A 22,011-nucleotide genomic window follows, 5' to 3' on the forward strand; every position below is an offset into this window, starting at 1 on the left:
AATGTTTTTAACCTTAAGAAAGCATCAGGTTTTTTCTTAAACATCCTAATTTCCTATGGGAATGGCTGTGATGCTTAATTAGCCTCCTTCATTCATTAGTCCTATACAAGTCTTTTATGTCCCAGAGCCATTGCAGTGATAGTCAATATATCTTACGGTGAATGATGATAGTGAAGTTACTACTCACGTAATGAATTTTGGTTTATCTTGGTTGGATTTTGTATGGAGTGTCATAAGTGACCCATAAGTTAATCATACTCTAAAACACATTACTACCCTGTAGAGGGGTAGTGCTGTCAGTGCACCTCACAGGGTGCTCAGTGGGAATAGCAATTTTTTGCAGCAACCCTTCAACTCCTAACTACAACCCTTTTATTCCTTTTACTGTGCCTCCATTCATATTATTTGTTCCTATGCGAGATACTTGCCTCGAACCATTACAGTGGAGATTCCCGGATGTCAATCCGGGTCCGACCAGAAAAAACTGGTTATATGCCGCATTCAGGCCAGGCCTATGCCCTTAGGGGTCGAAGACCACGTTATCCTACTGTCCTGACGCCAGTCCTTCTCTGGTCGCAGAAGCGTGCATACGCCCCTGCTCGTCCGGCCCATTTCCTTTGTCCTTGTGTGTGCTTTGTGTACGTGTGTCGAGTGTATGTGTGATGTCTGCTTCGGAGCCTCAACGTCGTTGCCCCGGTCCTGAAGGCTGGGCTTGTGGAGCTTTTCTCTCGCCCCTTCTAATTGATCCTCACTCTGTGTAATTCGTGTGGGGGGGTCGCTTGCTTGAAAGACAACACGTGCTTGGAGTGCGCCTCTTGGCCCTCGTACCGGTGGGATTTGGCTTCTACTAAGAAGAAGCAGCCTAAAGCTTCGTCGGTGAAGCTTTTGGGGGATTCAAGGAGTAGAAAGTCTCCCACGTTTCTACAGGTTCTTTCTCCTGCCCTCTCCCATTGAGAGGGCCTAGGTGAGTCCGTTGCCGGGTCCCCCCACCAGGGGGCTCCCGATGAGTCTATTCCCCAACAGGTGGTACCTGAGGCTTCCGCGGTGTTGAGAGACTGCTGGACACAGCTGCAGTTACAGGTCTTAGCATCGGTGCAGGGGGAGGACCCGACCCTCCCCACTATGGAGCTTCCTGCTACGGCTCTCCCCACTACGGCTCGCCTCGCTGCAGCTCCCCCCACTCTCGAGCGGAGCGTGCCACTCGCGGCCGGAGCCGGGCCGGTGTACCCAGTCACGGAGCCACCCGCACGCCCGGCTCCCACCGTACCCTCTCCTGCTGTTGGGGATTTCTTTCCCCCTCATACTCCGGGCAGATCCCCGATGAAGGACGATGCTTTCCCATCCTGGGGCTTCCCGTCTAGGGGGCAGGAGGAGCCGGGGGTGGCCTTGGGAGCGGCCTTCCGGGGTGGTCCCGCTGTGGTGGGGGTGTTGTCGAAACGTTCCTCCAAGAAGAGACATCGTCATGGGAGAGGTAGGAGGCGCAGCTACTCCTCATCCTTGAGCGGCTTCCCGCTCTCCTCGTCATAACAGGGATCGTAAAGGGAGTAGAGGGGGTGACAGGCGCCGGGACAACTCCCACCAGGGGCGGCGGCGTTCTCCTTCGCCCCCTTCCTCAAGGGAGGCTCCGCTCCAGTGGCCCCCAGGACGGTTCCTCACGGGGGTTTCCCAGCCGGCATCCTCCCTGCTCATTCCTCAGTCCCACTGGATCCCACCTCGGTCTCGTCAGCCATAGGGTCGGCCTCCATGACCGAGCGGGCTCTCTTCTTCTGTGTTCCCACAAGCTTGTCGCCTTCACGGACGGAGCCTGGTGCCGATACCTCCTTAGGGGGTTCAGAGCCCCTCCACCGCTCAGGATTGAGCTCCTCCTCGGGGCGGTCCGGGCGTTCGGGGTATCCCCCCTTGCAGGAGACTGGTTTACAACCAGGTTTAAGTGTCCCTCTGCGGGGAGCTTCTCCAGCTTCCCCCCGTCCAAGGTCTGGGGTCTCGCCTCCGTCACGGGACGCTGAGGAGGAGACCTTCATCCAAGAAGAACTCCAGAATGGCCTGGAGCAACTAGGCCCAGTGGATGAGAGTTCAACTTTTAGGAGGGTCCTCTCTCTTATTAGGTCCATGAACCGACTAGAGGAGCCAGCCCCGACAATAGAGGACAACAGGTCCTTGGCTGTGGACATTCTGTTCAGGGACCCAGAGGAACCCAAGCCCTCTGTCAGCCTCCCTAGGTCCACCAACATGAAGAAGGCCCTGACGGTGGTGGAGAAACTCATAGTGGGGTCGAGTAACTCCCTGCGATTGCATTCCTTGGCTAGACTACTCCCAGCATCTAAGCAGAGTCAGTGAAGGCTATATGCCCCGGAAGGTGTCCCTCTTCTTCCCAAATCCGTGGAGGGTAACTTGGTGACCCTGGCACCCGGACTCTCGGAAGAGAGACTTGCGTCAGGGCTAGTCTCCTTCTCCCACCAGGAGGCTATGGCCATGGAAGTCACAGCTTGGACCTCTATTCACGTGGCTTCATGGTTAGTTCTGTGGTCCGGAGCGGTAGCCAGGTTCCCCACCCTCCACGACTTGAGGGACGAAGCCTCTCTTGCCCAATTCAAGGAACTGATTTTGTCTGGGGGTAAGTCCTTGGGCTTCCTCAAGACCCAACTGGTCTCTTCGTGGGCAAACTGGGTCTTGAGGCGGAGGGATTCCATGCTAGCCAAGCTCCCTAGGAACATTCCAGAGAGGGAGCTCAGGACCCTTCAGAACGCCCCAGTGGAGGGGGCTGCTCTCTTTCTGGAGAAGCTGAGGTGGAGTCTGTGGAATGGTGGAGGAAGGCCAGCCAAGGCTATATCGTATATAGGGCCCCTCCCCTATGTCAGTGCCAAAAAGACCTAACGAGAGACCGAAGCCTCAGAATAGGACCCTCTCCGCTCCCCTCCATGGAGTCAGCCCCTCGGAACTGGGGAGACCAGGGGACTCAGCCCTTCCCCAGGACCCTCCCGCCTTCCCAGGCTCTCTTCAGGTCCAGACACCCCACTACTTCCAGAAGGGGTCGTAACAACCGCTTTCCTTGGAGGAAGTAGGAGTTGAGGCCCCCTCCCGTGTCTTTCGCCACCAGTGGGGGATTGCCTCTCGAGATGTTGGCAGAACTGGGAGGATCACGGTGCCGAGCCCTGGACAGTCCAGGTCCTCAGGGACGGTTACCGAATCCCCTTTCTAGACCAGAAGCCTCCCCTGACAGGGGAGCCGGACAATCTGTCTTCTCAGGCCCAGAACCCCGGTCACAGGAAGGCCCTAAGGCTAGAAGTTCAAGCACTGCTGGAGAAGGGAGCCCTCCAGCAGGTGGTAGATCACTCTCCCGAATTCTTCAATTGCCTGCCTGCCTGTAGAAGTCGTTGGGGGGGGGGGGGGGGTGGGGGGGGGGGGGGGGGGGGGGGGGGGGGGGGGGGGTGGCGACCGGTCAGAGATCTTTCGGTCCTCAACTCGTACATCCTAAAGACTACCTTTAAAATGGAAACACCACGCTCGGTGCTGGCTTCCGTGAGAGTAGGGGATTTCATGATGTCCCTGGATTTCAAAGACGCCTACTTCCAGATCCCGGTACACCAGTCCTCCAGGAAGTACCTGCACATAAGGTGGGAGGACCAGAGTTTGCAGTTCAAGTCGCTCTGCTTCTGGCTGGCAATGGCTCCACAAGTGTTCACGAGGGTGTTCTCCCTGGCTTCGTCTTGGGCCCACAAGAGAGGTATACGCCTTCTCAGGTACCTAGACGACTGGCTACTCCTTTCCTCCTCAAAGGAGCACTTGGTAGAGCAGAGAGCCGCCCTCCTGGCCTTTTGCAAGACCCTGGGAGTCGTCATGAACTGGGAGAAGTCCCAGCTGGTCCCCTCCACCAGGATGGTGGTCGCCTATGTCAAGAAGCAGGGGGGCCTGAGATCACGGGATCTCTGTGGATTGACGGAGGAGATCTTGAGCTGGGCCAAAGCCCTCGGAACCTCCTTGACGGCATGGTTCATTCCCAGCAAGGAGAATGTAATCGCTGATGGCCTCAGCAGACGGGGTCAGGTGGTGGGATCCGAATGGTCCCTACACCCTGAGGTAGCGAGAGAACTAATAGGGATGTGGGGGTCCCCATCCCTGGACCTGTTTGCAACAAGGCTAATTGCCAAACTGTCGGTGTACTGCTCTCTGGTGCCAGACCCAGCCGCGTTTTGGGAGGATGCATTCCAACACCCGTGGGACAGCCTGGACATGTACGTGTTCCCTCCCTTTGGAGTCCTCAGGCAGGTCCTCAACCATCTGAGGAAGGCAAAATGGGCGGCCCTGATGTTGGTGGCCCCATGGTGGCCAGACAGGGAGTGGTTCCCGGACCTTCTAGAGTTGGCCTCTCTACCGCCTTGGGAGCTGCCCCCCAGGCCAGACCTGTTAAAGTAGCCCCACTTTGAGAGGTTCCACGGGAACATTCCAGCCCTCTCCCTTCATGGCTGGAAACTATTGAGCGGCTGTTGAATAGATGGTTCTCGGTGAGGGTGGCCTCTCACATGTCCGGTTACTTGAGGGAATCCTCCTCTAACATTTACCAGGTATAGTGGAAGGTTTTCTGGGCCTGGTGTAGGAAGAGGGGCCTGGAACCCCTGCGAGCAAAGATCCCAGACATCGCAGAATTCTTTACCTACCTGAGGTTGGACAGAGGCCTGTAAATTCCGGCGGTCAAAGGAGCCAGGGCCGCATTAAGCCAGGTCTTCTCCCTGAAAGGATTGGATCTGGGGAACTCGAAACCACTGTCCTTGCTCATAAGGAGCTTTGCGCAGAAGTGTCCCCCCAGCGCTGGCTTGGTTCCCCGCTGGGATGTCACGATAGTCTTGGACTCCCTGAATAAGCCTCCTTTCGAGCCACTCAAGGACATCCTGGATAGGGAGCTGACCCTCAAGACGGTGTTTCTGCTAGCTCTGGCCTCCACAAAGAGGGTGGGAGAGCTCCACGGCCTGTCGTACGTAGTGGCCCACACGAAGGGGTGGAAAGAACTCTCATTCAGGTTTGTCCCCTCCTTCGTGGTTAAGAATCAGAACCCCTCGGTCTCGGACCTCAGGTTCGTGGAGTTTTCCATCCCTGCCCTCCCGAAATCGGACCAGCCTAAGGATCTCCTCCTCTGTCCGGTGAGGGGAGTACGGAAGTACATGGAAAGGATGGCTCGGTTCAGGCCAGAGGTAAAGAACCTCTTTGTCACCACGGGGAGAGTGAAGAAGGCAGCCTCGAAGAACACCATCTCCTTCTGGCTGAGAGAAACCATCAGGAGGGCCTACGAGAAGGGGGGCCTTTCCCCCCCAAAGGGAGCCCGGCCTCATGACATCAGGGGAATTGGGGCTTCCCTGTCGTTCTCAAAAAACATGGCAGTGGACCAAGTCCTGAGGGCAGGAGTCTGGAATAGGCAGTCGTCATTCACAGCCCACTATCTAAAAGACTGCACGAGGAGGTCGCTCGATGCCTTTGAGATTGGCCCCGTGGTGGCAGGCCAGCAACAGGTCTAGGACCCCTTTTCACCCTTCTTGGGGTGGACGGGCCAGTGTGTATGAAGTGTGTGTGAGTGTGTGTAATTCTTTCTCATACCCACCTGATCCTTGTCCTTGTCCCCCCTGGGCTTTCAGAGGAAGTGAGGAATCCAGGATACTCAGGTAAGATACGCAGGAGTGCGTATGGTATTCAGTACAACCCACAGTTTTATATGTCAAGGTTTGGTTATGCCAGCACCAGGCTTGCTTTAGGACCTCCCCAGACCTACCCCCAGTATAAGCGAGCAGAGTTGAGTTCCAAGGGGAGCAGTCGCCCCTCCTCTGACCTAGCACCTTTGGGGCCGTTCCTCCCCTAAGGGACCTTCGCCCTTCTCCTAAGGAGTAAGTCTCCACTGTAATGGTTCGAGGTAAGTATCTCGCATCGGAACAAATCACAAATTCTTGGTAATTTGTATTTTTCCTAGCGATACTTACCTCGAACCATGGAAGTATATTCCCTCCCTTCCAGCCCCGCTGAAGCTTAGAGAAGGCACCTCGGAGTTGGGCAAGAAGGACTGGCGTCAGGTCAGAAGGATAATGTGGTCTTCGACCCCTAAGGGCATAGGCCTGGCCTGAGTGCGGCGTATAACCAGTTTTTTCTGGTCGGACCCGGATCGACATCCGGGAATCTCCAATGTAATGGTTCGGGGTAAGTATCGCTAGGAAAAATACAAATTACCAAGAATTTGTGATATTTCCTCCTATCCTCCCACTCCTAATAGTATTTCATAGTGCAACCACGAGGCATTCCTCCTTACAAACCTCCTTTACTCTCAATTCCCTTTTCAGCACTGAAAGACCTCATGGGTCCCAGTGTTTGGCCTTTGGCCTAAACTATAATCTGTGTGGTATTTTTGTCAAAGGCTATTACTGTATAACTACATGCAAAGAAATTTAACCTTTCCAGTCAAGGAAATAATTGCCAAGATACCATTTAGTAAAATGCTGCTGCTGCCCTGGCAATCCATAAAAATAAAGAAAAAAAAAACAGTGGCTCGGAATATTCTAGCCTTATGCCAGTATAGGTTCTCGCCCTGAAAACTGTCTGGATGAGGAAACGAGTGGTTAACGAAAAATAAATTACTCATATGTGATAAAAACAGCATGGCAGGAGATCATGGCCCACTTTACAAGAGATTGGAAAAGACATACGACTGACAGCAAATGGCATCAATGTGAGAGGGAGCAAACACTGGTAGTTATGAAATTTATCTTAACGTTTCAATAAGTAAGAGCTCTTCTTTCTGTATGTCCCTTTACCTCTCTTGCTTCCTATAATTAGTAACATATCTTTTGAAGCTTTTAAATCAAGTCAATGGCCCCTTTGGTGGGCTTGTTCCATTATGAATAAGGTTCATGATCTGAATAATAATAATAACTGCGCACAAAGTAAGAATAGTGATGGACTCCTAAGAAGGCAGGATGCAACCCTGAACCCCACACTATAGATACCACCCAGTCGAATTGGAGGACTGTGATAGATAATAATAATAATAAGGTAAATGCAAATAGAAGAGGTTGACAAACAAACGTATCTGGGAACAAAAGCAGGGTGGCTGTTCAGGATTGTAAAGTCTAGATGAGGGAAAAGACTCGGGGAATGAGTTAGGTGTGGAAATGACTTATTTGTATTTTTCCCTTTAAAAATAACCCTTGTTAAGAGAAATGATTTGCTGTTAATATGGATCTTTTACCAACGTCACAGTTTCTTCTAACAGGGGCAGGCACATGCGCATATTTTAAAAACTTTTCACGTGGGCTAAAACTATTCACGTGGGCTTTTTATCAAATTCATGTGCCTAAAAGGTCTGTTTTGATCGAGAAACTTGCATTTTAGCAAAGATCCATGATGCTATTGTAAAATCAGACCCCTTTCTCAAACTCAGCGTAAAATGTCGAACATTTTAATATAAAATGTAACATACAGAGCATACTAAGGATATTCCTAACAGAATTATTTGACCCGTCAATTATACTAAATTAATCATTACCATAAAGGTATCACAATGCATATTAAGCAGGCCACGAATCTTTCAAATAACTAATATTACAGGGCAAAGGGATTTAAACATAACTTTATAGTACTCGATCAATTCTACCATGAAGGTTGCACTCTCCTATTTTATAAGTTCGTCGTAGAGAGTTTTTTGAAAAACCAATAAAGTCTTGGATAGTTCGCCTCCGTGAGTGAACTCTTAAATTAATCTGGAGATTGTGATTCACGTTTCTGGACTAATTATTACACTAGCCTCAAGTTTTTCCCTGGATTCTGAAAGCACCATGTTTTACCATACAGGTAGTAGATTCCCAAATTACTGTCACAATAGGCTAAGCTATAAGGCTCTGGTCAAACCTAACAAGTAGGCCTACATATAATATATATTTTCCATCGCGCAAAATATACTTCGAACCTGTACGAAGATTGAGCTGTAAATACGTATATCGAAAATAACAAACAGTTACAGACTGTACTAAATCAAACGGTTGAAATGGGTTATGGGGCTGTTAAGCTTGATGACTGGGACTTACATAAATAAAAGTTCGCACAAGCCTATGGTATTTATGGCGAGATCTTACAAGAAACACCCAAAAATTTAAGGAATTTGAGAATAGTACGAGGAGAACCAAATATTAATAAAATACGATCAGCATCGACGTATCACAATGGCCAAGAAATGGTGGGAAGCACTCAATTAGCACTAACAACACGAACGTGTTGAATTGGAGCTTATCACGTTTCGGTAAACTCTGGAAGATGGCGGTAAAATTTTTCACGTTCGATAACAAAGGACTGTGGATACATTAACATATTAGACGTGTACTGCATATATATTGATCAAAGTGCATACCACACAACAATACTACAAGTACTATAACCCTATAGCTACATAAGTAGCAAAATTTTATATATCTTATAAACTATCCGGATATGTGGTGCGCCTTCCATGTTTTTTTTTTTTTTTTTTTTTTTTTTTTCTTTTTTTTTTTTTTTTTTTTTTTTTTTTTGCAGTTTCCTTTATTGCGTATCAAAGATTTATGCTTGAAGAGATTTAATGTTATGAATCGCTATCTTAAACGCATAAAAAAACTACAGTATATTTCTTAAACGCATAAAAAAAGTGTCTACGGTATGCTTAGTATTCATACTTCCAAAGAAATTCAGAATCATTAATTGTACAAATTTAACTTAAATATAATCTAAAGGGATAGTTTCCAATTTAAGTGCACAGAATACTAACTAAAATATAGATTTGATCACGGTTTTCTCCTTAAGTATAAGTACTGCAAATGAGATAAAGTTGACATAAGCATGCACCACGGCCTGAAATGTTCAGACTTCCATTAATAATAAATAAATAATAATAAATAAATGATAATAAATAAATAATAAAAAAATCAAATACAAAAAAATCAAATCAATCATCAATCTCAATCTCATGATCATAAATATAATATATTAAAATATAAAAATAAAATAAAATTAAAATAAAATAAAAAATAAATAAAATAAAATATAAATAAAATAATTAAAATATAAAAATATAAAATATATTAAAATATAAAATATAAAATATAATTAAAATATCAAATATAAAATATAATTAAAATATCAAATATAAAATATAAATAAAATATAAAATATAACAAATATAAAATTAAAATAAAAAAATAAAATAAAATAAAATAAATAAAAATTAAAATAATAAAATATAAAATATAAAATTAAATATAAAATAAAATAAAATAAATAAATTAAAATAAATAAAATATAAAATATAAATTAAAAATAATAAAATAAAATAAAATTAAAATATAAAACATATAAATAAATAAATTAAAATAAAATAAAATAAATAAATATAAAATAAATAAAATAAAATAAAAATAAAATATAAATAAAATATAAAATATAAAATAATAAATAAAATAAAATAAAATAATAAAACAATAAATAAATAATAAATACAATATCATATCAAAATATAAATTAAAATATCAAATATAAAATATAATTAAAATATTCAAAAATATAAAATAATTAAAATTAAATAAATATAAAATATAATTTAAAAAATATAAAAATATAAAATTAAAATAATTAAAACAAATAAAATAAAATAATTAAAATATAAAATATAAAATAAAATAACAAAATATAAAAATATAAAAATAAAATAAAATTAAAACAAAATATAAAATATAAAAAAATAAAATAAATAAAATTAAATAAATAAAATAAATAAAATATAAAATATAAAATAAAATAAAATAAAATAAAATAAATAAACAATATAAATAAAATTATAAAAATAAAATAAATAAAATAAAATAAATAAAATATAAAATATTAAAATACTATAAATAAAATAAAAATAAATAAATAAAATAAAATAATAAAATATAAAATATGAATTAAAATAAAATAAAATAAAATAAATTAAAATATAAACTATAAAATAAAATAAAATAAAATAAATAAAATAAAGAAAAATATAAAATAAAATAAAAAAATAAAATAAAACGAAAATATAAAATATTAAAATATCAATAAAATAAAAATAAAATTAAAATATAAAAATTTTTTTATAAAATAAATAAATAAAAATAAAATAAATAAATTAAATTAAAATAAATAAAATAAAAAAAAAAAAAAAAAAAAAAAAAAAAAAAAAAAACAAAAAATGATAAAATATAAATAAATATTAAATAAAAATAAAATAAAATAAATAAACAAAATATAAATAAAAATAAATAAAATATTAAAATAAAATGAAAAAAATAAAATAAATAAAAATAAAAATATAAAAAATGAAATAAAATATAAAATATAAATAAAATAAAAGTTAAATAAAATAAAATAAAAATAAAATAAAAATAAAAATAAATAAAATATTAAAAATATTAAAAAAATATTAAACTATAAATTATAAAATAACATAATCATATCATAAGAAGCATATCATATAATATCATGATCAATATTCCCCCCCCCCCCCCCTCCCCCCCCCCTCATATCAATATCATCAATCAATATCATAAAAATCAATATCAATATCTCATCATATCATTTCCATATCATATCAATATCAATTAATAATAATTAAATTAATTTAATTAATTGTTATATATTAATTTAATTTATTAATTAATTTTTTTAATTTTTTGAAATATTAATTACTATACTACTATTACTACTACTACTACTACTACTACTACTACTACTCACAAAAATTGCAAGTCATCAGCCCATTAGGCTAGTCTAGTTTAAGTCTTGCCTAACCTGACCTTTTACCAGCACCGACTCTTGCTCCTGAAGCACTTCGTGACTTAATGCAGAATACACACAAACAATCAAGTTGTCTACACTGTCTTGGGGATGAAACCACACTGAAGTCTCAAGAGTCAAGAAGGTTCAGTAGAAACGACGACAAACTTACCAACAGCCATCACCAGCTTGCAATTACTGCCTATAGCTTATCCGGTTGTTTTATGTTTAAAACAAATGCCTAAGAAGGGAATATGTAACGGATAAAATTCCCATCAGATATTTTCTATATCAGTGTATTTTTTCTTCAAACTAATTAAAACCGTACACAGTAAAAGTGGTAAGTTGCTCATAATGAATAAAGCGAAATCTTTATAGCGTCAGAAGCATATAGACCTAACCGGGAAAGTGGGTTATTTCGCAAAAGAATTACCATTTTTGGAAGTAAAAATTTTTTCTTCGATCGGCTACGTCTATAATCATACGAATTAGGTATTATGAAGTTTGCGTTTCAGTAATGTCACTTTTTCTCGCCCTTACCATGCTAGGCCTAGGCATCCAGTGTAGTACCACTGGATCACACAACTTATTGTCAATATTGGTAGGTCAGAGTTCAAAGATTCACATCAAGCCTCTTGTCCGTTTTATAACTTACTGTAAGCAATACAACCAACCACAAACCATCTATACCCGAAACGTTAAATCTACTTTAGTGACGTTATATATTCTTGGAAATTCGACCTGTTATTCTTTTAAGAGGAAGCTAACAATATTATTTGGTTATTAAAATACCCATTGGTCATCAAAATACCCATTGTTAATATTGAAGGAAATAAAGATTTGGCATTCAGTATTCCAGTGAAGTTTTCATAAAGTTATATAAAGAACTTATCGAAATCTTTGACCCAATTAATATGCCAATTTAGTTTTATAATACACCGATTCAGTTTACAGGATTTAACTAATCGAAATAGTTTAGATATTAGAATACTTTAAGTTTTTATTATCAGTGATTCACAGATTACGGGGAAAAACCTGGTACTATAATTTCATAGAACTTGTTGAATATCTTTTATTCCTCAAGGCCTAAACTCGACAAAATCATAAGTCTTGCATTGCACAGCAAACACATTTCTTCAATGATAAACTGCACTAAACTGCTCTTCCTTTTACCACAAGAGATTCCCTTTCTTGTTTGCATGGTGCTTTTACGTTGCATGGAACCAATGGTAATTCAGCAATGGGACCAACGTCTTTACGCGACTTCCGAACCACGTCGAGAGTGAACTATCACCAGACATACACATCTCTCTCCTCAGTGGAATGTCCGAGAATCGAACCCGCGACCACAGAGGTGGGACGCTCATACCATACTAACCACGCCACTGAGATATCCCTTTCGTTTGTATGGTTTTTACGTTGCATGGAGCCAGTGGTTTTTCAGCAACGGGGAGATCTCTTTAGCACAGACAAAATTCTATGTTCTTGATAACCAAAGCATTATTAAATCTTTGCACATCCTTTGCATGTTCGTACTTTTCAGCTCTTGACCAGTTAGAACAATGCTTAATTTTAACCATGTCATTAAAAGTTAATCTCGTACAGGCTGAACTTATTTAAATAATCACCCCATAAAGCATTCTCAATTTAAAACCCATTCTGTGGATGGGTCAAAACCAAAGCAATTTTGACAAAATACAGCCTACTTATGGGAAACTACGCCGGCTTACCCGATGGGATCATGTAAAGTTTTTAAGTAAAATTACACTGCTCAAGCGAAGAACTGAATATATACCAGCGAACCCATTAAAACTGGTTTCATTAACTTTCAGAGCACAACTTTCAATCCAAAAGGACAATTTGAAAAGTAACCAAACCCTTGTGGGTAGTTACGGACAAAACTCAATTAGTTTCATAAAGCAATTTTGTTCAGGGACAGTAGGCAATTATTTATGACCATAGACCAATTTATTTAAGTCACACATTGTAGAAATAATTATCTTTGAAGTACCTAGAGCTTATGAGCATGGAAAAAAGATATGACACCATAAACAGCTGTGTTCATGTGACCAAGTTTGTGAAACAGTTATATATATTCTTCGACAGCCGTATATATTTAAAACAAACCGTTTATATTTAAAACAAACATATGTGACCAAAAATTGTAATTTCTCCTTAAAAGCTCATTTTCAGTGACACTTGACCGTTTAACAACCAGTTAACTATACTAGATTACAGGATACACGAAAACATAGTACTAACTTTAACCCAATTTTATTACCAAGAACTACAGGTTTCATTCAGTATTGCACATCTTTAATCCATCACTCGCTTCGCAGAGTAGACACTACGAACCCATTCTGCCCACAGTAGTGTTAACACCTCAAACCATCACTTTTCAAGTAAAATATAAACGCCAGCATCCACCACATCACCCTACAACAGCCCCGGTAATTATGAACCATCTGATGAACTAAACCAAAGTCAGCTTCTATATAGACTAAAAGATTCCAGAGACTAGCTTCTTTATAACCCATCTCTCCCGAATTCAGGCATTCTTGACGTGAAGCAACGAAGACAACAGCATAACCATCCAGATAGGCCTTATGGTTACCCGATTTCCCATCACCTGTAAAGATATAATTATTAATAACAATTTGAAACTAGCTAACCACTCGCCATGCTCGTGAAGACCCATAAGTTTTCACAAAGGGCCTTTGAATTTAAGAGCATGAGCTACACTAGTCATAACACCTTTAAAAACATCCACTGCAGAGTTGTCGCCTATTCATCTATGAACCAAGCAGGGTTTTAAAAGAATTTTACCCAACACATTGTAAAATACAGTAAGAGTTTCCAATACAGGGATTATATTAACTGAAAAATATAAATTATTTTAAGGTTCCAACATAAAACTTACCCTTACGAGACTTTAAGCCCGGCCAATAGAACAATCCCTTATAAACATCATTAACCCAAGTCAAACAAACATCGAATGATTTACACTAAGTAAAAATAAAATTAACATACGAATCTTCCATCAATACTCACCTACAGTTTTTTATTTCATAAGAATCCATAAATATGCTAATTAACTTTCAAACTCAAGAGCTCAAGACAATACAGTAACATTTAAAAGCCCATTATAACTAATAATGCTTTACTCTACTTGCATGCACGTCCAGAAACACAAAACTAGCTAGTATATTACTAAGAAAGATTACATAAAAAAAAAAAATAACAATAATAAATATGAATCACAGCCAACACTCACCGGTAGCCCCAAGTTGAGTATCCCTAGACTTAACCATCGAGTCGAGTAGACCATCTCACGGACAGTAGATGAATAACTAAACACTCTTGGGCTTAGAAGGTTAGTAATAGACATTTTGAACTCAACCCGAAGGCTAAGCCTTGGGAACTGACGAAACTTAGCTCGCATAAAACGAAAGTAAACGAGATCGTTTACCCAGACCATGGTGGAGGCAAGGATTCTTGATACCGTACCGTTCGACTAACGAATAGTAACGATATATTTTTCCTTTTAAAATTTTTTTGTAAGAAATTGTTTAATTCGCTACTGCATTGTTGTCATGTGATGAATAACTACTGTTAGATATTGAAAATGACGTGCAGATAATAAATGCACATTTTAGAACACGAGAATTTAATCATGTAAACGATGAAAGATTTTCCTTTCATGAAAACTTCTGAGCTTGCTTTTAACTCGAGTGCTCATGTTCATCCCACCAGCCTAACCCCGCCTCTCTCTCTCTGGCCCCGTCAGTTTAGTCACTTGACAAATCTAGCAGACTTTGAAAGGAAATTAGCAAGTTTTACACACACACACACACACACACACACACACACACACACACACACACATCATATATATATATATATATATACTATATATATATATATATATATACACACACACATATATATATATATATATATATATATATATATATATATATTATATATAAATATATATATATACACACACACACACACTCCGTACCTACAGAGGTCAAGAACCTTGACAAATATTTTGAAAATATGCCACCATACCTTATACTACTGTTCACTGGAGTAAAAAAAAAAAAAAAGTTTCATCACTATATTGCTGTCGTGAACAGCGTATGTTTATCAATAAATCGATGAATCATCGATAAAAAAAGGATATTAGTAGTCTACCTTCTGTGAGCACACTGGGCGTTGGCCTCAGCACCAGTCGATCTGAAATGTCTGGGCAAATACATCTCAACAGAATGCCCTTATTTATTGGATCTTTTTTTAACTATGAAGTGACAGGTTTATATAATTTACAAAGAATTACTTGCTTTTCTAAAAGATATTATTATATAAACAAATATAAATATTATATAAATAAATTATATAAATAAAAGATATTATTATTATTATATAAATAAAATCAGGATGTTATGTGCAGTTAACATTCTCAATTTCTAGATCATGAAAAAACATGATGCCCAAGAACATAGCAGTGATTGTTTTCTACAAAGATGGACTGTTTTCCAACATACTTCAAGTTGTCACTGGCACTTAGCATCCACAAAAGATCAGCTATGATTAAAAGTGAACACATGGGGACATGAAAGAGGAATCTTGATTGTCACTTACTCAAGAGTTCTCCAGACTGGGACTACAGAATAAGGCTGATGTCCTTACATTCTGGCTTGTTATAAACTCGATTTAGTTTCCTAAGCAATTAATTATCGTTATTTTACTTCTGGTTTCTCAACTTTTGGTGATAATGTGAGGTTGGACATTCTTTCTTTTCCATACTGGTTAATTTAACGCAATACTGAATATTTCTGATGCCCTTCCAGATACACAGATCGTATAGGCCTACAATATGCTTGCATACAATTCCCAACGGCTTCGGCTAAATACTTGCGCAACAGTCAGTAAAATCAAACAAAATTTGCGTGATAGGTAAGAAAAATATTATACATACAACACATAACGTAATCAGCGAGGTGTCTCGGTCTGTTGACAGAGCAAACAGGGTAGTCAATGAGCCTGCACATGCAGCACTTCTGATAATTGTCACCTATCTGTAGGATGATTTTGTACTTGAGTACAGAAGTTCGGAGAGTGAGCTTTCGGGGACGCTCTCCGCTTTATGCTTCTGCATTGTGACTAAGGTGCATAGCCTTCAATTCGTCGGATTCGAAATATTTCCTCCCTAAGAAAGTTTCTCTAGTTACTGGTTTCCGAGGCACAATGGCGTCCAGGGAGAAGAAGAGGAGAGGTGGTTTATGGATCTTCTCTTACGGTTTCATCTTTCTGACAGGTATGAACGCTTTTTTAAACTGGTGAAATGAAATTACAGCTATTGTTTCACGGACTTGCATGCTAAAATTATAACGTTTTTAAAAAATTACGTAATTCGGGGAGCACGGGTTGTTATAGATAGCACAGTTACTGTTCGTCCCACAAATTCATAAAAATCTGTATATGGCTATATTCACTTTTCCTCAATAGAGATTTCACAATCAGAATAAAAATGGTTGCTTCATAATTTCATACCATGAAAGTTTACACCAAGCTGAATTTTTGCAAGATTCACGAAAAATCGGATGTAGTACGAAGCTCGGAGCTGTCTTTAAATCTATATAAAGCTGGCTGTTTCTTATTAACAGTTTGTAATCTAGTCGTAAAAATGGACACGTTACACCGTTAACATTTCTCTCTCCAGCCTTTGGCTTTATAAGAGCTGCACTCGTGTATGACTTGCAACCGGATGGGGTACCGGACGCCATAACACGCCTTCAGTTAAATATGGAGGACGTTGCAGGCGACAAGGACCTCACAGCAAGCTCCTTCAGCCTGTGTTTGTGGTTCAGTCTCAACTACTTCAATCACCTGGGCGGGGCGCTTCTCAGTTACGCCTACTCTGACCAGGACAGCGAAGTTATCAATTTCTGTAAGTCAAGAGGGCCCTTCTTTGATTTAAAGTGCCCTTGGCAGGTGTCAGTGCCTTGACACATTTTCCCCTTTGGAAGAAGTGGTGCCAGAAGGGCACAGCCTTCCAGGAAAGTCATTTTGACATGGAATTGCCTGACTCAGCCTATTTTTTCTTGACCCTAGCAAAAGCTGGTACATACCCATTTCTAGCTACTTCATGCACCTACACAAAAGGCTCATCGACAGCCACTGAAAACCCCTACACACTCCAACACACACCTGTCTTGCATTCACTCTCTTGCTTCCTGAATATTGAGACCCCTTATTTCATCCTTCATTCTCTTCACACGAATGAACCATCTCGAAACACTGATCCACCTTATCATCCTCACTTAAACTGCATATCTCCATACTTCTCACCATTTCGGCTTTACTTATGTTATGTGTACTGAAAAATCAATACATTTCCACAGTGTCTATCTTCTTTCAGTCCGTTATGAATTCAAACTTTATTTCCATAGCTGCGTTGGCTCAAGACTCATACATCCCAACCCTGGCTTCTGTCAGCAGTCAGAGCTTCGTCCCAGCCTTCTGCATATTGTGTAACCGATTCTGCGACTTACCTCATTATACCACTATTATATTTACTCTCAAATATTTGTGTGAATCAACTGATTCCTTTCCTCCACCATCCCTACTGTAAATGATTGGGCCATCGTCCTAGTTTCCATTTACCCACATAACCTTATTCTTGCTCATATTTACTCTCTGCTTTCCCATCTTACAGACACTCACTGGTCTTTGTAGTTTCTCTTCGATATCTTCAATTAGCATTGTATCATCAGTAAACCTTAGCCATTCCACACTCCATTCATGACCTAGCTTATTCCACAATTTGGATCCTACGTCTACTGTCTTTTCTTTGACTTCTCACATTACTTCATCCTTCACGATATCAAGCAGCCTTTGTTCTGAAGACTTCCAAAACGTCAGCTGCCTCGTAAGTCTACAAATGCGGTTACCGAAACCAATAGCCAGTCACACAGTGGTCCACTGCCCTTTATTTTGTACATAATGCCTCCCTTCCTGGATGTAATATTAAAGCACAAGCTAATCAACATTTCTTTGACATTTATCCATCACTTCACAACATTTCCACCAACCTACTGTCATCTATTCTCTTTGTAGAGAGAAGAGTATAAACAAATTTATTGGTCTATGGCTAAGTGAACTATTGCTTAAGTATGTTAAATAACTGCAGATGGAGCCACAATCAAATGTAACTGAATTAAAGTCTAACATCACCTGTATTATGACCTGTGTAGCCAGTTCTTGCAAGTCTGATGTTTTTGTCCTAATGCCCCTACCAGACTGCTCAGGCCTAAGAAAAAGAAGAGCTAGGGGTAGCCTGATGTGGATGGCTTAGATGTTCCACTGGGATAGGATTACTCTTATCAAACAACAAGCGGTACTCTGAGTGGGCATGTGGGACACAGGATAACTAGGTGTTACAGTTGTTGATCAATTTCTAATTTTTTTTCAGTTTTGTCTAATTACAGTTATCTTACCAATCATTTCTTCATACTAAGCCAACAGGAACTTCTCAGATTATTTTCGACAAAAATATAATTTCCTCATCGGAAACAATATTTTCATATTTGATTTATCAGCCTTGATACTCTGCTTCACCATTCACTAGTAACTAAATACTTGCTTAAAACTGCCTATTTTGTTAGTTAAAACTCAAGAAAAACCCACAAAAAATGTTTATACTTTTTTTCTTTTTTTTTAAATAGTTTTATCACAAAAAGTGCATTTTATAATGATATTGATAAAAAAAATAGGTATTGTGGATATTCCTCATAGAAAAATACCGTGAATAGGCAAATTTCCCGGACAGCAATAGAACATGGCACCTGAACAGAATACGGCTGCCGATAGCGGCTGAGAGGAAACTGATTCTGATGATAATAATCATTTTTATTTTCAGCACAAGGCCATAAACATGAAAGCAAATAATGGGGTGTATGTTTCAGATAGAAACCAGCGAATACGTGAGTCCGTGAATCCGGAGTCCGCGAATACGGGGGTTTCACTGTATATCATATTCACTAGGACAGCATACAATTATAAGGAGTACGTTCACTATTTCTGATAAGAATGGCTTCGTAAAAGGACAGTTGTTAATATAAGATAATGTTTTATTTCAGGGGTAGGCGATGCCCGTACAGAAGCTTCATATCAATATAAGTCCACTTTTATGGAGAGAAGCATTACCCCTTTGTGGTGGCATTCAATTTGTCTCGTTGTAGATCCAGATGGGCTTACATTGTATGTCGACAATGAAACAATTTACAAACCAGTTCAGAACAAACCCCTGCATCTAGGTGGATCACTTGTTCTCGGGCAGGATCAAGACGGATTTGATAAGGGGTATGCTGCTCACCAGGCTTTCATAGGTAAGGTGACGGGACTAACATTCTGGACGTCAGCTCTACAGCCAGGAAATGTGCAGGAATGGCGTGACTGTGGGGATGTGAAAGTTCTTCCTCTTTTCTCTTGGGCTAGTGTTACCTTCAATACTTATGGTAATTTCACGATGGAGGAAGTCGAATTCTGCAGTTCAAGGACTGGTCTGAATGAAAACAACCTGTTCATCTTCCCAGGACAGAAAAGATGGCAGGAAGTTTATGATACCTTGAAGAACATGGAGTTGGAGTTTGTGGTTCCAAAAAATGACGAAGAAGTGCAGATACTAAGCAAACTACTTGGAGAACACAGTGATTACTGCAAGTCATTAGCTTATGATTATAAAAGTATCTGGCTCGGACTAAGATGTCAACGAAAGGGAGGCAGCTTTTTGGATGTTAACACAAACCAAAACATCTCTTTTGCTGTGTGGGATCAAAAGAGTTTGATGAAAATGGAAAATGGTGTAGGAAACGATTGCCATGCAGCTCAAGACGAAAACTTCACGTGGCACACAGAATTTGAAATGACTAAATTATGCTATGGTGGCGTCAGAACTTCTGGAGCAATGTACAACTTACTGGGATTGGGAGACCTCGAGTCAGGACGTTGCAAGAACATAACCTTTGTTTTAGCTGGTTATAAGGAAAACGAACTTTACTTTCATAGTGGATGTGGATTCTGGATCTGGAGAAATGGCACAGGGCAATGGAGGCTTTATGACAGCATCAACAAACGCAACGTTGCAAATTTATATGAGGAGAAGGATTTGCCATTTGGTGTTCAGAACTGGGTGTTTGTGAAAGGTGGTTCTGAAGTTGAAAGACAACTGACATTTAGTTTCTGTAGAGAATTTACCTGTACAGATGGAAGTTGCATTCCACAAATTCACCGCTGTGATGGTGCCAATAACTGCACTGATGGTCGTGATGAAAGAAATTGCCACACCACGTCAAAAGCAGTCAACCAGAGTCTTGCTTCGCCCCCTCCAGAGCTTTTACTAGACGTTCATATCAGACTAAACCGCATAACTAACATAGATCTACTCGGGATGAAATTTGATGTTGATTTCTTCGTTCGAATGGAGTGGTTGGACCAGCGGTTGAAGTACCACAATCTAATCGTTCATAAAAGAAACTTCTTAACCTTTGCTGATGACTCCAGTTCTGAGGTGAGTTAAATTTAGAATATTTTCTTTCAGAGAAATGGAAAATATCGGCAGATTCCTTCTGTTTAGCTGTCTTTAGTTAGGCCTACTCTTTCTGTTCAGCTGTCTTTTACTTAAGGCCTACTCTTTCTGTTCAGCTCTCTTTACTAATGCCTACTCTTTCTGTTCAGCTGTCTTTACTTAGGCCTACTCTCTCTGTTCAGCTGTCTTTACTTAGGCCTACTCTTCCTGTTCAGTTGTCTCTACTTGGGTCAGTTCTTCTTTCCTAGGTTTGGTCCTCTTCATCATTAAGCCACAATGAAAGTGAGGCGTCTGCTAAAAGTGGCTTTTCCATATTGCATGTTGACCAGTTTACATTATTAGTTATCAGATATATTGAAATTTTTCAATACATTCAAGTGATTGAAGAATCAACATTTGGCACCAAACTTGACTGTACTGAACAAAGAAACATACACATAAGTATGTGTAAAAATGCAGTGCAACGAAAGAGGGTGCTATAAATAGGAAAAAGATAAAAATTTTATAAAAATATAATGCGAGTCTACACATACACACATGTTGAGCACTTATTATACACACATCACACGCACGATTAATGAAAGTCAGTTTTTTCCACTTACCGTCGTTGACCTGCTTTTAGATGTGTTTTTGAATGCACCCTTAGACAAACAGAACCTTAAAAGAGGCCTGAATGACTCAGGCAGTTACTAAGCCAGAATATCCCTAATCACTGACTTTGAGATACACGAGACCATAAATTTTCATAACAGTTTGATAATACACCTGTATGTTCATTGTGACGAATACTATTGTTTTTTTTTTGTTTTTTTTTCAGTAATGGTGTTATTTATCTCATTTTGACCTGCACTGTAACGAGACTGCATTATTCATAGTAAGAGGTGCTTTATAAGGATTTTTTTTTAAATGCCATTTTCAACAGCAACTGTGGAGTCCAAGTGTCGTCGTGACCAACTCCCTGAAAGCAGAAGTAGCCTACAGAGAAATACCAAACATCTACTGTGAGAGACAGGGTCGTCGAAATGGAGAAGGTAACACCAGAACAACTTAACAAAACCGTTTTAGTCTGTAAGTTTTCCTTACTTCAATCTCTGATGGGTAGTACTATTATTCTATGGCATTCTTTCTTACGCCTGATGACCCCTGTTACTTGGCTAGAGTTCAAACGACCACACCAGGCCATAACCCCTCCTTTTACACCTTACCACACTTATGAGCCACACTGGGGCAAGAGCCCACGTTGGCCTAAGCCACCTTAGTCTACAAACTGCCGATGCCCAACACTATCATCAACACTGGTTGGCTGAATGTCTGAGGCACATACCAGCTGTTAAACTAATGGTCATCTGTGTTGAATCAGAGCTGGAGTGGATGTTTGTTGGGAAGCTTGTGACTGGATCGTTGAATAGATCTAACAATACTTCGCTCATTTGTGGTAAGGAAGTTTGTTTTGTTTGTATGGTGTTTTTACGTTGCATGGAACCGGTGGTTATTCAGCAACGGGACCAACGGCTTTACGTGACTTCCGAACCACGTCGAGACTGAACTTCTATCACCAGAAATACACATCTCTCACTCCTCAATGGAGGCCGAGAATCGAACCCGCGACCACCGAGGTGAGA

General features: G+C 40.0%; 2 protein-coding genes and 1 long non-coding RNA gene across 4 annotated transcripts in view; 1 reads left to right on the forward strand and 2 right to left on the reverse strand.

Moving 5' to 3' along the window:
• LOC135202492 (uncharacterized) overlaps nt 1–10,905 on the reverse strand; it is a 59,066-nt gene extending 48,161 nt beyond the window's left edge. The window contains exon 1 of one of the 2 annotated variants that reach the window (XM_064231910.1): nt 10,815–10,905. The gene's annotated coding sequence lies outside the window, so the exon portion shown is untranslated. Of the gene's footprint in view, nt 1–10,809 lie in introns of both variants that reach the window. The other variant, XM_064231912.1, reaches the window with a different exon arrangement.
• A 2,147-nt stretch (nt 10,906–13,052) lies between these two features.
• On the reverse strand, nt 13,053–14,207 carry LOC135202495 (uncharacterized). Its single transcript, XR_010311752.1, has 2 exons — nt 14,069–14,207; nt 13,053–13,423 (listed from the first exon to the last, which is right to left on the reverse strand). It is a non-coding gene; the product is annotated as an uncharacterized LOC135202495 (long non-coding RNA).
• A 1,840-nt stretch (nt 14,208–16,047) lies between these two features.
• Nucleotides 16,048–21,440, forward strand: LOC135202140 (uncharacterized). Its single transcript, XM_064231390.1, has 3 exons — nt 16,048–16,117; nt 18,942–20,371; nt 21,312–21,440. Exons 1-3 carry the CDS (start codon nt 16,048–16,050, stop codon nt 21,438–21,440), a joined length of 1,629 nt encoding a protein of 542 aa, XP_064087460.1.
• Nucleotides 21,441–22,011: the final 571 nt, after the last annotated feature.

The sequence above is a fragment of the Macrobrachium nipponense genome, chromosome 30 (assembly GCF_015104395.2).
Source record: "Macrobrachium nipponense isolate FS-2020 chromosome 30, ASM1510439v2, whole genome shotgun sequence".
NCBI classification, from domain to species: Eukaryota; Metazoa; Arthropoda; class Malacostraca; order Decapoda; family Palaemonidae; genus Macrobrachium; species Macrobrachium nipponense.